Source organism: Vespula vulgaris, chromosome 2, assembly GCF_905475345.1.
Source record: "Vespula vulgaris chromosome 2, iyVesVulg1.1, whole genome shotgun sequence".
Taxonomy (NCBI): Eukaryota; Metazoa; Arthropoda; class Insecta; order Hymenoptera; family Vespidae; genus Vespula; species Vespula vulgaris.
Window position 1 is genome coordinate 12,575,108 of NC_066587.1, and position 17,107 is coordinate 12,592,214.

Consider the following 17,107-nt stretch of genomic DNA (forward strand, 5'->3'; position numbering starts at 1 on the left):
AAAACGATTAGTAGAATTTCTTTCGAAAAATAAAGCCGAAAAGAACGTATTTCGAACGTTGGCAAAACGTAATGCAAAAATGGCGACGAGCGAAGGACGTATCAATTTAACTCTACTCTTCATTCCTACGGCGTACCATTCGTTAATTAACTTAACTACACGACGACGCATCATTGTGGTCCACCAGCGCACGTTCCTCGGTGAAAGGCGAGCGTCCATCGAATCTAACATTATTCGATCCTTTCCTTTTTTTTTTACTCGACGCATTTACTCGTTACATTTACTCACAATGATGCTATATAGATTTATTTTCAAATCATTATGTTGAGTTCTATGTTTAAACAAGAGATATGTAGTATATATATGTGTGTATAAATACATACACCTCCAGCCGCAATCTCATCATTAATTTATTCCGTCGAATTAATTCACTCACAAGTAAAAGCGTGACATTGTGATATCCACTATCAGAACTTATTATTCTTTCCTAACTCCGGAGTAATATATCCAAAGCAAAAGCATGGCGATGCAGCAGTAACGAAATCTCGTTTCCCTAATATCTTATCGGTCCCATAAATCGTTCTTTCTCCGATCGATCTTATCTGTCCACGCGTATTCTATTTCAATCCTAAAAAAGAAAAGAAAAAAGAGATATATATAGAATCGTGTGTGTGTATGTATGTATATAATTAATATAATAACATGTATACGAAGAAACATACGTACACACATACGTAACAAAACACAACAAAATACGAATGCTGACAATAAGAGGGTAATTAATTATAGACGAAGAACGAGATAAAGACCGTATCAATGCTCGAGAATAAACGATAATGTCACGGCGGGAGAGTAATAGTGCAATGGTAATTTATAAGATTACTGCACGACGAAAGTTAATCTTTATTAGTACAAGACGTAGTAAAAATATTGGATATACTCACATACATACCTGTTGATCGCAATAATATTCTTGAATGTACTTACTTTTGCGCAATAAATTCATGAAGAATCACGTGTCATATGGTGTTGAAGAAAAAATAACCATGAGAATGGAATAGTGTATATATATATATATATATCGAGAATGTAAATAATCTATCGCTTCGTTATCGTGACCCGAGAAGGTCGTGTTTAGAATTCTTTATATGATTGCATAACGATCGGTAAAAGTTGGAATTCCTATTAGGAGTATGAAACTTTTGCTAAATGATGCGCGAGAATTTGTCACGATTAATGATCCTCTTACTCATCCGAATGCATTCATTGATATATACATTTTCTAGATCATTTTGTACTACAACCGTATCAGCGATCGCGTGTACATCTTAACGATGTGTACCATGTTATAACGAACCGTTTAAATGGACTCGTATAATGTTTGAAACATGAAAGAAATCTCTACAATGTTATGAGATCATGTAACAAGAACGAAATTAATGATAAAGGAATAAATTAAAAAAGTAAAAATATTGATAACGAGTTTCGATATGTAATTAAATAACATCGCAATTATTAAAACAAAATATAGATATTAATACGATATTCCATTGCACAGTAAAATTGTTACATATAAGATTAATCGTTTGGTTGGTTTTCGGATAACCTTAGGATACCTTAAAAATTAATTAGGATGCCAGGAACTGCGCAGTCGTGTATCCAAATTTTCAGTAAGATACTTATTTTGGAAGCCAGCCTTATACCTTCGTCGAAGCCAAAGAATATAAAGTCACGAAACGAAGTTCTTTCGTATCCGCACACCTGGTTGTGATTTTTAGTACATGAATATTGTCAGTTATTTGGAGCTTACTGAATTATCTTTTTTTATCACTACATTGTAGATCAGTAAGATTCAAGTAGGAACTTACAAGATAGTGAAACGGTATAGACCGCGTTTCTTCATATATATATATAATTTTTCTTCTAAACGAATGAATTTTAATAAATAGAAAAATTTCTTTAAATATCGATACACGACTTTTGTTTGAGAATGTTGTTTAAATTATACTTTAACAATAGAAAATAAAGCGATTTCAATAGGGATAATAATATACAAGAGCAACAGGTTGGGCTTCGAAAAGCTTGGCTGTTTCCTAACTCCAACACTGATCATCCATTGACTAACTCAAATGATAGAGTACTATTATAATATTACGTAAAATTTCTTTTTACGTAAATGTTCTCCCTCTTTATAAAGCCAACATTATTCTACTGCGCAGTACTGCAATTATCGGCATTATTTTGTTATCTTAGCGCCGCTTGGCAAGTGCATTAGAAACATTATGCAACGAATATTTTCCTCTGTCGAGTTTATATCAGTCGATATGTCAGCTACACTTCAGTCATTACTATAAAACGTACATATGCATACGTTAAATCGTTATTCTTATTTTAAATGATATTTTGCGCTGTTAATTACTGTAAAAAGAAGTTACATAGTTGAAGAGTGACTACTAGTCGAGCAAAATTCCTTACAATTAACCTCTTTCGCATCTGACATTCGAATTAGCTGTCAGAATGTCTATGCGAGATAACGTCAGATAAATTCTAATTTTCTAATTATCGTAATGATTTCATTATTTGTTTGTAGTTGAAAAAGTGTATCAATTTGTGCTTGCTGATTAATTATATAAAAGTAATGTCGCGCAATTATATATATATCCTAAAAGCATAAAGCATACATACACGTAACTTTATACAATGGACTTCCTGTCGCTTGTATCCTCTGACTCTTGTAACCTCTGCTTATAATCCTCGTGCTTATAATACATCGCTATTCGATAAAAATTTCCACAAATTTTGTTAAAACTGATATTTTCCGAATCATTAATCAAAATTTGAGATTGATCAATAATGAGATCGAGAACAAAAAATTCCTGTTTTAATCGAAACGCACTTCGAATCACTTAATCTCGTTCATTGAAAAATGTCAAATTAACTATTATCGTTATCGTTTATCTTGAATAAAAGCATCGAAGTTTTAATGAAATTTCTCAAATATACCCGTTTGACATAAAACTGGGTCGTCACCTGCATCATATACACTACTCGCAGGACATTAACGACTTCCGTCGGCACGATTGAAGCCATCCAATTGCACACCTCCGAAAAGTAGAACGACCATCCGCGTTAATAATCCTCGTGAATTGAGTCTCTCGATCGCTCGTTACTCTCAAAAGATCTTTATTTCATATCAGAGAAACGAACGTGTTTTGAAATCGAAGTCAAAAGTTCGAATATAAATTGAAAAAAAAAGAGGGGGAAGGGGATAAAAACGTAGAAAATCTTATATGGAAGAAGAAAGGGGAGTATCGTCCCACACGCGAGATCGTAGATTTACTCTTAACTTACATTAATGCGTTTAGACGGACTCTTATACGGGTCGTCGCACTTTCCCTCGAATTTAAGAAGTTGCTTTATAGCGGCTCCTAATCCATCTTACTGCAGCATAACACTATTCAATGATTTGATGGATAAATTATAGTCTTCTTCTTTGTTTTAATTATTACAATGGAGTGTCACATTACTAAAAATATTTTCTGAAAATATTTTCATCAAATTCAATGCATATACAATACCATCGTGAATAATTGAAATCTAATTAACGTAGATATCATTTATTCAAACATCGTTCTTGTTTACAGTACGATGGCCTCTTTCACCGCAATGAATCTTCCGATAATTAATAAAACTTCTACGCAATTCTTTTCTCTTCCTTTTTTTTTCTCTTGAACGAATCGCGTTCTGATAGTCCATCTAGACCGGTTGGCCTTTTTGAGTTGTTGCATATAACGAGATATTTAATTATCTCAATGGACGATTTCGAAAGGATAAATTAATCCAACGAAAGAACCAAACAAAACGTTCGAACTTTCGAGTGTTCCTATAATTATTTCTCACGTGAATCCTGCAGGCAAACCTGCAAACTCGGGAAGGGTAGCTACAATGTGTTCCAGTCCGATGATCACTATCCGGTATATATCCTACACCGTTTCGTGTAGAAATATGGTCTCATCCGATAGTCTGAAAAAACCTGACACCGTACCATCCAAATCCGAGTAACCGTCATTCAAAAATTTTACCTCCTTCTTTCAAGAATTATAATAATATAATGTATCTACCATCTAGAGACACCAATCCTCATTATCCTGTATCTATTCTTATTATAAAATAATGATGACGATTTTGTGTGATCAAAATTATTTTTCAACGATCAAAAAAAAGAGAAATAGAAGAAAAAAGTAGAGAAAGCAAACAGAATCTTCGCAGATCTTTGCAAAGTGTAAGTCAACGATAATGCGTAGACACGTCTACTAAACGTCGAGACGAACGCGTGGGTTGTCGTTGGTATATATTTCAATGCACATTTCCATAATCTGTAGGTTAATCTTTCGCAATATGCATGGAATATTTCGAGTGCCTACGTTTCTTAGTAGCATATACATTAGAGACATGAGTTATTAACAATCACTACAATTACGAACTCTGAATATCGTTTAATCCAAACGAATTATTCCCATAGAGCGCTCAATAATCCCCTAATCGTTTCTTCGAATTCGTTCGAAGACGTGGATAAGAGGCGTTCAAGGCGGACGTTACGAAAGGAATTATAGGATAATTATTTCGAGATGTTTTACAAGGTCTACTTCTCCTCTCTCTCTCTCTCTCTCTCTCTCTCTCTCTCTCTCTCTCTCTCTCTCTCTCTTTCTTCCTCTTCTTTTTTTCTATCAGACGCACCTGTTCTTCGTTAGACACTTCCGTTGAACAGGTGCACGTCCGCCGTTTAACCTACGTAACCGTCAACACTCAGACCCTTTTAAAAGGTCCACCTTCTAATTTAGGGGAATACGTTTGCGTTTTAAACAGAGACTAAGTTCCCCTACCACTTTTATCGAGTTTTGTAGCTCGTTCGCTCGCTCACCGTTTCGGACAATTCTTTTCTCGGTAGCAAACTCCGCCTGATTTTCTCCCACCACAAGACACTAGTATCGTCGATCCACTTCTCCTTCGTTCTTCACATCATCCTCTGCCTCTCTCCACTCTCGTGAGTGACTCCGTCAAAGGGGGAGGGACGATCATGTGTAATGGCGGAGAAGGACAGAATGCACGGACTTGTATGCAGCTGTCCCGTTTATGATACGGGACCAAGAAAGAAAAAGAAAGAGAAAGTGACCTTGTACGATGCGGGAATTAGGAATTGGGAAAAGAATTTTTCATATAATTGTTCTTGATATATAGTTGTTCACATTTGTCTTTACGTTTCATTGTAAATTCTTCCCTTCTCGAAAGAGTCGGCATTCCTTTGATCGTTCCTTTTCCTAATTGTTTTCGCCCTTATCTTTTTTGGAACACTTTTTTTTACTGGATTGTTTAAATTTTACAATTATCTCCTTGAGTATATCATTAATAATTTGTTATAAAAGAAAGAAGTAGATACTATTTAGTTTCATATTTTTCTGATGTGAATGAAAAAGAATAATCTCTATTATAACGAAAATTCTCATGCCACTTAATTGTATAAATTTGTTTGCATAATGTACAGAGTAATATACATCTGGCTGACTCGAGAAGCCATTGAAGGGTGTGAAACCGAGCGTAGATCGTAGTCTGACAAACGTTAGCCCAATATCGTGAGCTGCGTGAGAAATTTGGACCTTGACGTGTTCACAGAGAGGTGCATATCGTAACAGAGACCGATATGCGTAACGATCGATTTGATTTTATTTTCTGACAAACAAAAGAACGAAAAAGAATCTGTGTGAGAACAGAAGCCATTTCGCTATCGAGTAACAATATCAGATAACAAATTTAACTTTCTTTTGCAGAATCGCACGGAGGACAGTAGCCCGGAAGTAGGATGCGGCGTGAGATGTAAAGTCGAACAGGTAACGTAAAATACAAAATTATATAATCTTTCTATCGCTTGCTCACATATCGAGTATTACTTAGAAATAAATACTTCTAACATAATAAATACATTGAAACTGTTTCAAAGAAATTGAACTGCGTTCGATTGGCAAGATAGAAAACGTTTGATAAAATAAAATTTGAGTAGAATAAGCGTTGACACCTTTCCCATTCGACTCGAGACAAATGTCTACATTCAGAGTGGAGACCGAATGAAAATACCTAACGTGAGCGAACGTTGGAAGCAAACATGAAGGGATTGATTGGTCCCTCGTTGAAATGGAAGTACTTCCGCTGCGTCGTACAACGTTGGTAATCACTGAGACCCCTTTCGGTAACCGTTAGAGTAGGGCTACTAAACGGCAAATAAAAAGAAAGATGCGCTAACTTTTTTTTCCTTCTTCCTCTCGTTCGTTCATTTCTAATACGCTTACACAACGAGCAGAAGTATATGCGTATGTGTATGCGTGAGGGAGAAAGAACAACAGTGCCGTCGGCTTCGTAAGTAAATCGGATTGCGTTCGAATGTGGCCTATGGCGGATGCCGCCAAATTGTCCTGCGGTTCTGACTGCCCTTCCGATTCTTTTATTTTTTCTCCCTTCCTTCATTCCCTTTGCTTTTCTCCGTATCCGTTTGTCCGTCTCTCTATGTTCTTTATTACTTAATATCTCCATATCCTTTTTTTATCCTACGAGTATTATCGTCCAACGAAATAAAAATAATCACATCTTTTTTCTGTATCAACCATACTCTCTTGTAAGATTTCTCATAGTCACATAGCATAATAATTCACTATGTCCCATCCTATGTCGATCAATCATCTTCTCCTTCTCGATTCGATTCAATTTTACACGGTTCCTTGTACTTTCGAGTTAAGCTGCGGGCAAGAAAAAATGATACGGGCTAATCCAATACATCGTTTCGACGTTTCTTCACTTTACGTTTTTCATAAGAAAATAAAAAAATAAACGTGATTTAGGAATATCATTTCTTTCTGAAAAAATGTAACTGAAGAAATATAAATATTGTACGGGCGCATTGCATGTACGAAATAAAGCTCTTTAATTATGAATGAAATCGCTATGAATGAAAGTCCATATAAATACGTTACATCGTAATGCGTTCGAGTAGGGGTGACAGAAAGGAAAGTACGACAGGAAACCGGAAACAAAATCAACAACGCGTATCTCCATGATAAAAAATCTCTGAAGACGAAGCTCGCAATAAGTCCATTTGTGAAAAATGAAACGAAAATTAAATTCGTTAGATATTAGCAAATTAGCAAAAATTTTTCATCGATAGGATTCGGTCAAAAGAGAAGCAAGAATAAAACTAAAAAAATAAAAACAAATTTAAGAGAACCGTTTGTTTCGGAGAGATGAAAAAAGGGTTGATCGTCTACTTAAAAATGGCTTAAAAGAAAAACTAGAATCGAGCGGATAGTCGACCTCCCGTCCGCGCGTCGTATGATTTACGATCTGTCGGGAGTCGAGCGAAGAGGCTTCTCGACAGGGGAATAATATGTGTCGAGGATTTAATGAGGAAGTGAGAAATTAGTAGCTGTTGCGTCGAGCCAGCCGGTGCGCGGTAGTCTCTTACCACGATCACTACACAACAGTTTCATAAATGCTATTATCGTCAAAAGCATCGTCAATATAAACGTAACTACATTTTTTCCTTCATTTTTATTTCTTTTTTTTTCGTGTTTCTTTCTTTTACTCTCTTTTTCATTTTTCATTCGACCGAAAAATAGCAAAATCTATCAAAAGTCACACTTACGTTACAGCAAACAATGTTCATAAATATTACTTATAGTATATGTATGCATTTATCTCTATGCTGAACGATCTTGAAATAATCTCCTTAAAAATCAATACAAATACTTCGTCATATCGCTCCGAGTCGTTCCATGACAGTCCGTACTTTGACTTCGGATCAGTGTTTTCGTTCCTTTATATGGAGTTCATAATATATACATACAGTATATATTATATATATACGTATGTACATCGAATCACATTAAGTTTTCTCAAGCGACTGCCGATAAAGTTACTCTCTCTCTCACTCTTTCTTATAAGTAGAAGTACAAAGTGATTATTAATAATAACTATTATCTACCACTGGAAGACGCTTTTCTTCTTCGTACAAGACTTTTAGACGTTCTGACCTATGTGATAGCCTTACCGATTGACTGTAAGCATTTACCGTGTAGCAGGCGCAAATATTAAAAGGCTCTTTTTGAATGGGTATCTTATATCATCAAAGAAATCGATTTTAAATATGGCCTAAAAATAAAATATATTTTCTAAGAGAAAAAAAAGGACGAGATAAAATACTCATTAAGAAATAACGAGCGAAATTAAGCTCGAATAATTTCAATTTCCAAGGGTTCTCACGGTCAGAGTACGATTATTAAAACGAAAAGGGAACGCGGACGTGTTAAATAAAGGTTTCCCACGATTAATATATTTGTCATTTTTTGTTACAGTGTACCAAAGGATGCGAGGCATGGGCACAGGCACTCGACATGAGTTGTCAAACCGTTTGCGTTAGTATGTTTACTCAGTTTTATAGAATAACGGATAACAATCAAATTTACTTGAATTCGATTAAAAGTTGCTTCTGTTTCTTTAATAATAGATATAAAACCGATTAGACATGACGTGATCATAAATTCTTTTATTGAATACAATCATGCATATATAATCTTTATTATTGCAGAATGGAACGCAAGAATTGCTACCACCGAAGGAATTGTATTGCGTTTTAGGTTGTCACGATGCACTGAATCGATATTTTCAACAATTAAAAGGTAAATCCACAAACGATTCTAATCTTATATTCCTTTTCTCTTTTTTTTTTCGAATCTTCATGATTACGTAGAATCATAAAAGTATATCTATGTAAACGGTAGAAACTATAAAGCAATTAATAACTACATCTAAGATTAACGATTGTCAGAAGTTCGCAAATTCTTTAGCATGATGATCAATGATGTCGACCTTCAGAGGTTCTTCGTTATAAATATTGAAATTACTCGCGTCGCCGGCATGTTCACATTTTGGTATGAACGATGGTTGTATTTTCTGATAATAAATTTGATTCCAATCGGTTGTTTGAAACCACCGATGCATCTTTATGTCCTTCGTACCGTTTTTTAAATTTCCATATCTTTTAGAGAGATCTACCTGCAGCGTGTTCTTCACGATGTCTCTTAGATCCGCGCCAAAGTGTTGAGCATGCTTATATTTACCAGAAACAATCTTCTCGTAAATCTTCATCGGATCGTTTGCATAGAATGGCGGGTATCCGGCATTCATTTCGTATAACAGCACACCGAAGCTCCACCAATCGGCAGCTTGACCGTAACCCTTTGAAAGGATCACTTCTGGTGCGATGTAATCCGGTGTACCACATAGCGTCCATGTTCTACCCTCGACCATCTTACAAAAACCGAAATCGGTGACACGAATGTAGCCCGTATCTTGGATCAATATATTTTCTGGCTTCAAATCACGATATATTAAACTACAGTGATGAAGATACTCTAAAGCCAGGGCAACTTGGGCTGCGTAAAATCGTGCCAAAGATTCATCGAATTTTCCCATTTTTCTGAGATGCGTAAACATCTCACCGCCATTAACGTAAGGCAGGACTAGGTAAAGATAGGTATTATCCATGAAGAAAAACTCCATAAAAACGAGGAAGGGAAATCGAACGCATTGCAATATTTTCTTCTCATTGTATGTATGCTCTACCTGTGCCAACTTCACGATCCTAGCTTTCTGAAGTATTTTCATGGCATAGAAAATAGAAGTGACTTTGTGTTTAACTAACATGACGCGTCCAAAAGCACCGGTACCGATAGTTCGAATTCGCTCGAAATCATCGAGTTTCCCTATCTGTTCCTTTTTCTCTACCCATTTCTTCCAGAAAATAATTTTCAATTCGTCCAATATTTGGTTGTACTCTTTCAATTTCTCCAAACGTCCTTGATCTCCCATATTATCAATATGCTTACTGCTCAGTAATTTAAACATTCACTAGCGATTTACTTTGTGAACATAGGCATATAGAAAATTGTTTTATTTTTAATGGAACACTTAAGATCGTTACGAACGATTATCAACCTGGACTCGAAACGGAAATCATTGAATAGCGGAAAACTAAGATATCGATGCTGTTTTGTCTTACATGACAAATAAGAACCGACAAATATTATGTTACACAATAGTTCTTAATACGAAAGGTCTTTTCTTCATGCTTGCTGCCTACACGTGCGCGGGCGTCTAATAATGGACGACCATTGGATGAGTCGATTATTTCGTTTTGTAACAACGTGCCCGATAAATTCATCCGCTTGAAAAATCTAACTCCACTCAAAGACAAAGTTCCACTTTAGAACGAAGTTTTATTTGAGCAAATGAAACAAGATTGAAAAAGGTTTCAGCGAGAAGTGTGACCATCTCCATACGTACACGAATGTTCTCTTGTTAATAATTAGCGGAGATAGGAGTGCCTGCTGCACCCGCACTGGTGGCGGACTCTTTGACGGCGACCTCGCTGAGATTGGAATGGAAGGGCATGAATATGAATCGACGCAGCAGCGGAATATCTTATCTGGTACAATGGAGGTACGAAGAATTGGTTGAAACTTGGCAGTACTGTAGAAATCAAACATGGGGGGAAGACGATCAGATATTGGTGGAGAATTTGCAACCCTATACAAAATACAGAGTGAGTTAACTTTAGTCAAAGCGTTCAATAACAAGATAATGAATTCGTTGACGAGATCATAATTGCAAAAAATTCCTAATTGCTTTGTCGACAGTTTCGCGTGGCATTGCTCTTAAAATCATCGCAGCATAATCCTGAACCAATCGTCTCCGCTCCGAGCGTGGTGATATTAACATTAGCTGCTGGTTTGCCATCGTCAGCACCGGTAATTGTAAGAGCGGCGGCAGTAGACAGCTGCCGTGTCTCTGTGTCTTGGGAACCAGGCCCTTTTCCAAATGGGCCACTTTTGTCTTATGTCCTACGTCTGCAAGGGGCTGATCACTCCCAGCTTAAGGTACACGCCACGCCAGAACTCGAAAAGTAACTCGTTGGAGCCGTTTCTTTCCTGTTCTATTTATATTCTATCTCTTTTTTATCTTTTTTATATATGTAGATTTATTATAAATATTCTCTTCTATATCTCTTTCACCGCTTAATCTTCATCTTGTAAATCGTACTTAGTATATCATTTTAAAATTAATACCGCGCTGTCGTAATATGATTCATCGGCCTTATTAAGGCCAATACACTTTTGACCTTGATATCGTCTCATCGTTTCCAATTCATGTGTGTGATGTTTTGCCATGGCGGAGTTTCATTTTTATTCGTTTATACGGGTGCCATTTGCTGTAGAAATTCATCGCGCATCATTTGCATGCCTTTCCAACAAAATCAACTATACTATTCTATTTGCTCGAGCGAAATGATTCATCAGGGAAAAGATACGTCGCTCGAAGTACAGTTCAATTAGTCGATCGACCAAGATGGTTAAAATACGATAAACATTTAACACTGAATTATTGCATTCTAACAGCATTCAATTGTTGCTTATCGCTATTAAAAGAACCATTACGAACGTCATTACTAATATCTTTCTTAATAGTTACGTTTTCTGATCTATTCGACGAAACTTCTATACTATAAATGTTTCTGGCATGGCGTCTTTTCCCAAATCGCATCAGGGTATTTTCTAACACAATTGGGCTCATAACGGGATTTTTGCACGGTACCTATGAGATATTTGGTTCGTTAAATTTATTTTATAATGTATCAACAGGATATACCAGCTTCGGAAAACACGGATCACTATATGTTTCAAAATCTTGAACCGAATAAAAATTATTCTGTAAGTGTTACAATGCGAAACAGTGTAGGGGAAGGACCACCGGCAACAATTCATATATCTACCAACCCCGAACCTACAGGTACGTACTTATATGTATCTCTTAATCGGATTGATTTGAAAATATAACATCTAGAAACTTCTCTTAAAATGGAACTCGTATAAAATTCAGTGAAGGACACGGAACAACCAATTCTCATACTCGGTGGAGAACACGTTGTAATGAAACAAGGTGCCGATATGCTCGACGAGCCTAGTGTAGTTTATCGAACCTCAAGCGTCATTCGTGGAGTGGCTATTCATGTTGCTTCTGCTCAACTATTTGTTTCGGACTCTACGGGATACGTATACAGAACATCGATCTTGGAACCACCAGAACTTAGAAAAAATATTACGATACTTAGCCCGAGCGAAGCTAATTTTAAACCGTTGAGTTTATCAGTGGATTGGTTAAACCTACAACTATATGTGTTGGGTGAAGTGAAACATTCCACAACCGTTTGGCAAATAGCAAGATGTAATTTAGACGGTAAAGGTTTAACCGTAGCTATGGCCGGTTTCTTGACACGACCATCTCACATTGAAGTAGATCCTTACAATGGTTACCTTTTCTGGGTAACCAGAGGAGGATTGTATAGATTGGACTTAGCTGATATAAGTAATGGAGTTAAACACGAGGTAAAGAGGGTAAAGGCGCTTGTCGAAACCTCTTGTAATTTAATAGTTTTTACGTAAAAAAAAAAATGTATACGTTCAAATATTCCATAGGTTCAGCCATACCTCATTCTAGAGGATGAGCACTTAGGAGCATTTACTGTCGATCACACGAATTTCCGACTACTAGTACCCCATCAAACGGAAAATACGGTGATGTCCGTATCACTCGACGGACGGGAAGTACTAAACTTGCGTGCTAACACGCAGCAACCTAAATTTAAGAACGTACTCTCCTTGGCGATGGCTAATGGTCTATTTTATTGGACAAATGGAGAAGAGGTCTTAACCGAGGGCTATCATTCCGGAAAGAACAGATACTTTCATAATGCATATCCCGACAGGTGCAAAAGATAAAATATTCTTATATGTATGGAAATCTGCACAATGTGATATTAAAAAATATTCGTAAATCGCTCAAAATCGCTCAATTCTCCCTACAATGCTTTTTTCCTTAGATTGGATGGTTCATTTGTAAGTGTGAACGTTTTAATGGACGCCAGTCAACCCGTTCCAGTTCCAGTAAATCCACCTACAGGTGTACAAGCAGTTTTAGGCGCTGAAAGAGCCAAGGTCTCATGGCAAGTACCTCATTTACTAGGTGGCCAGGGTAAAGGTGCTTGGCAAAATTGGTCGTACGAGTTGGAAATCAAAGACGAATCTACAGGCGAGACGATTCGTCAAAAAGAAATAGCCGGTTCTTCGCACACGGTACATAATTTACGAGAAAAATCAAAATATTCGATCAAGGCAGCTGCTTACACAACTGCTGGCAGAGGTCCATGGTCAACTGAATTCCGTGGACGTACCTTGAGGTAAGATACTCAATCTGTATGTGTGCTGACAATGAGCTTTATTCAATTTTCGTAGATAAACATTATTTTGATACAATTAGGAACGGGTCGCGTGCTTCTATCCTATGGTCTGCGAACGAAGGTCTTTTAAAAAGTGATGTCACAGGAGAGAACATCGATACTTTAATTTACAAAACGAGTTTGAAAGACTCCGAAAATGCTTACCACATAGTAGATGTCAGTTGGTACAAAGATATGCTATATATCGTAGGAAATAATTCCGTTCTATATCAGTACAACTTTACAACCCATGTGAAAACTAAATTAAACATCCATTCCGTTGGGAGTGTTGCTGTAGATTGGATATCAAAAAAATTATATTGGGCTAATCCAAAACAACAAATTGTAAACACCTTTTTTAATCCGCAATCAAATAATATAATTTTACTTAATTCATTAGACGAATTATCTTGCAGATAACAAGAGCAAACTTGAATGGTTCGCAACAAGAACCCATGTCGATTTTAGCGATCGTTAAAGAACTTTTAATCGATTCTTTAGAAGCTTACTTGTATTGGTCGACTGGTCACGCGGTGGAAGTAGCACGCTTAAATGGACAGGACAGAAGGTATTATCACTCTGATGAGATATTCAATGGGAAGCAAGTGATGGGTCTAACGTTGGATAGCGAGCATCGTTATTTATATTGGATCGTTAGGAGCTACGAAAGTGGATCTATCGTTTACCGAGCACCTACTTCTGAAAGAATACCGATGGATCAAAAAATCATACCGGAAAAGGTAAACCTAATTAAAAATTAAAATGGAACACAATCATTTTTAATTCATTTTCATTTCACAGGTATCAGCTTTGCAACACCCAAATATTCAAGGACCTCTGTGTTATTTTTCGGAACACCTACTATGGCTTCAAGATGATAGAAACGCTGTGATCGGTGATCTATTCGGACAAAACACGGCGATTATTAACGGTATCACGTTATCGGGTTTGCGAATGGTCGCTGTCATGGACCCAGCTCTTCACGGTTATCCAAAAAACCTGACATCCGAAAGCGTTGTCGTCTTACCAAATGCCGTTAATCTCACTAGTATCAGAGTCGAAGGTACTTCAGGAAAGTTCAATGTATCTTGGGATCCAGTAGATAATATCAATTATGGAACGGTCTTCTACGAAGTTAAATTTCTTGATCACATTAATACCAATTCCAATCCCGAGATAACCAGCGAAACTTCTATGCCTTATAACAATTCGGAACGTATAGAACCGTATTCTTTATTGGAGGTCACGGTTAAAGCTTTCACGTATTGGGAAACTGCACATCATTCTAGAGCAATATTGAGATCGCCGCAAAGCCTTCCATCCGAGCCTACAAATCCTAGACTGTTCGTAGAAAATTATAGAAAACCACTTAACGAAAAAATGGAAACTGTTGTAATATTTAGGTAAAAATAATCGTAGTAATATTACAATTCCTTATATATCATTTGTTTTTTATTTTTTTAACAAGTTCTCATCTTTCATCTGCAATAGATGGAATCGGCCAAAATTTGAAAATGGAGAGATACTGGGTTATACTATTCAATGTTGGTTCAACGAGATAGCAAATCATACTGACATACATGTTTGCGACGAATCTAACGTACCTTCTAACATACTAGAATACAAAGTTTACAATCTATCACCAAACGTGACCTATTACTTTCAAGTTCGTGCCAAAACGAGCATTGGATTTGGCTCTTACACCGACGTAATTGGTGTATCAACAGCTTATGAAAATCCTATACCACGATTATTACTTGCAACGACTGAGGCTGTAAATGTGATCGATTTGGACGAAAAAATGAACAATTATACTATTACGCGTCACGTAGCCGTTGAAATAGCTTTCTCCGCTGCAGAGGATAATATTTTTTGGATCAATAAAATACAAGAATTAATCTCGTCCGATTCAAGAGGAATTCATATCACCAAAATCTTCACCCTAAATAATACTGCGTACAGTTTATGCGTAGATTGGATTGCGAAATATTTGTACTGGAGCGAGTCGAATGACAAGGAAAGCGAAAGTCGTATTCTAAAATTAGATTTATCTATGTTACAAGACAAAATCGTGACGTTTCAACCAATAATAACTAGATACGGACGTATTGTGAAATTGGATATATTACCATCCGTGGGGTAAGACTACAATAAATTTATATAATAATATTACTCGATATGAATGTTAAAATATTATATATTATATATTGTGTATATATAATCAAACTTTTTTTAGATCTTTATATTGGATAGAATCGACAAAAACTGATCGTGGGATAATAATGCAATCAGATCTCTACGGAGAAAATATTCAACCATTTTTTAATCAAATGGGAGATTGTTCTTGTCCGTATCGGCCGTCTGTCTCACCGATAATGACGATAGATAGTACCGAGACAGAAAATCCAGTTCTATACTGGGTATCACTCGAAGGTCACTTATACGTCGCTGATATTAATGGATGCATCTGCAAAATGATAATAGATCCAGGTTTGGATAAGGGTCTAACGTTTGCTTCCTTAACGGTAGATAAGATCAACATTTATTGGACGAATACTGTGGATATGAAACTTTATCTCGTTAATAAAAAATACCTAGAAAAAGGAAAAATAATGGATTTTTATACTCCACACGTACGAAGTATCAAGGCTTTGGGTAAATCTTTGCAACCTTATCCAAGCGCAGAATGTTTAATACCACGTCCAATGTTGTATAATATAGAAGAAGTGAAAAAAACAGCCGATAGCATCACCGTTAAATTGCCACAACCTCTTCCTCACAATGGCTGCAAAGCTTACAACTTACCAAAAACTTTATACCTCATGGACGTTTATGAATGTGCAGAAAATAATTCGAAAGATTGTCGCGAAAGTTCCGATATTCAGGAAAAATGTAAACGATATCAAACTTATGAAAGAGAATATGCGATAGAACATTTAAAACCTTTCACGAGATATTTGATAAAATTGAGCTTAGCTAATATCTACATCGAATGGGATAGAGTAAATTTGGAGTTTAGTTCGGGTATTATACTGACAACAGATGCTGGAGCTCCCAGTGCACCAGAAAACGTGTCCGTTCAAGTTCTTACGCCTACTTTGGCTGCTGTCTATTGGATGCCACCAAAGATATTCAATTCTCCTGCAGTGAATTACGAAATTCATTGGAAATCAGATAGTCTGATAAATGGTGTTCGACAAAAGGGCGAGCAGCTAGTGAAGGATACGGAACAAGTAAAAAATGGTAAATTCATCGCGATGTTACAACCATTGTTACCGGGACAAATCTATTTTATATCCGTTCGTGCTTGTCCAGCACAATTCAACGAAGTTTTTAGCGAGAGCGAAAAACAAATGATCAGTATGTATCCGGAGCCAAATAATTTAACTTTGATCGCAGCCAGTATAAACGGCTTAAATATCTCCTGGGTACCCACGATAAGTCTAATGATTAGCTACGTCTTAGAATACAAAGATGTTGCCTTAGAAGAGTGGCGCGTCGCGAATGAATCCGAAATCGATTCGGAAAAAGTCATTTATCGGTTGCGAAATCTGCAACCACGTACTCTTTATAAGTTTCGCTTGTTACTCCGATATCCTAATTATGATCAGGATTTTATATGGTCTCCGGATGGAAGGTTCACCTATCAAACTCTTGGTAAGTAACGCTCTTGATTAATAAATATTATATTTGATATTTGAGTAAATAGATACCTATTTGACTATTCCAACG

General features: G+C 36.5%; 2 protein-coding genes across 6 annotated transcripts in view; one reads left to right on the forward strand and one right to left on the reverse strand.

Moving 5' to 3' along the window:
* The window catches only part of LOC127072702 (proto-oncogene tyrosine-protein kinase ROS), a 369,768-nt gene that overhangs the window by 348,491 nt on the left and 4,170 nt on the right, over positions 1–17,107 (forward strand). For 3 of the 5 annotated variants that reach the window (XM_051013320.1, XM_051013317.1, XM_051013318.1), the window contains 14 exons: positions 5,826–5,885; positions 8,397–8,456; positions 8,630–8,720; positions 10,413–10,645; positions 10,740–10,979; positions 11,742–11,889; positions 11,980–12,485; positions 12,576–12,865; positions 12,980–13,336; positions 13,417–13,720; positions 13,792–14,115; positions 14,177–14,778; positions 14,867–15,514; positions 15,612–17,032. In XM_051013320.1, the coding sequence (XP_050869277.1) occupies positions 8,436–8,456; positions 8,630–8,720; positions 10,413–10,645; positions 10,740–10,979; positions 11,742–11,889; positions 11,980–12,485; positions 12,576–12,865; positions 12,980–13,336; positions 13,417–13,720; positions 13,792–14,115; positions 14,177–14,778; positions 14,867–15,514; positions 15,612–17,032 (5,185 nt within the window). In that variant the 5' untranslated portion in view covers positions 5,826–5,885; positions 8,397–8,435. Of the gene's footprint in view, positions 1–5,458; positions 5,675–5,825; positions 5,886–8,396; positions 8,457–8,629; positions 8,721–10,412; positions 10,646–10,739; positions 10,980–11,741; positions 11,890–11,979; positions 12,486–12,575; positions 12,866–12,979; positions 13,337–13,416; positions 13,721–13,791; positions 14,116–14,176; positions 14,779–14,866; positions 15,515–15,611; positions 17,033–17,107 lie in introns of those variants that run through there. The other 2 variants (XM_051013321.1, XM_051013319.1) reach the window with 2 other exon arrangements.
* Positions 8,573–10,146, reverse strand: LOC127072714 (cAMP-dependent protein kinase catalytic subunit beta-like). The gene has a single exon (XM_051013351.1). The coding sequence runs from the start codon at positions 9,946–9,948 to the stop codon at positions 8,866–8,868; it is 1,083 nt and encodes a 360-aa protein (XP_050869308.1). The 5' UTR covers positions 9,949–10,146; the 3' UTR covers positions 8,573–8,865.

Coding starts and splice junctions, on each gene's coding strand:
- LOC127072714 (XM_051013351.1), bottom strand. CDS start 9,948: ATGTTTAAATTACTGAGCAGTAAGCATATTGATAATATGGGAGATCAA.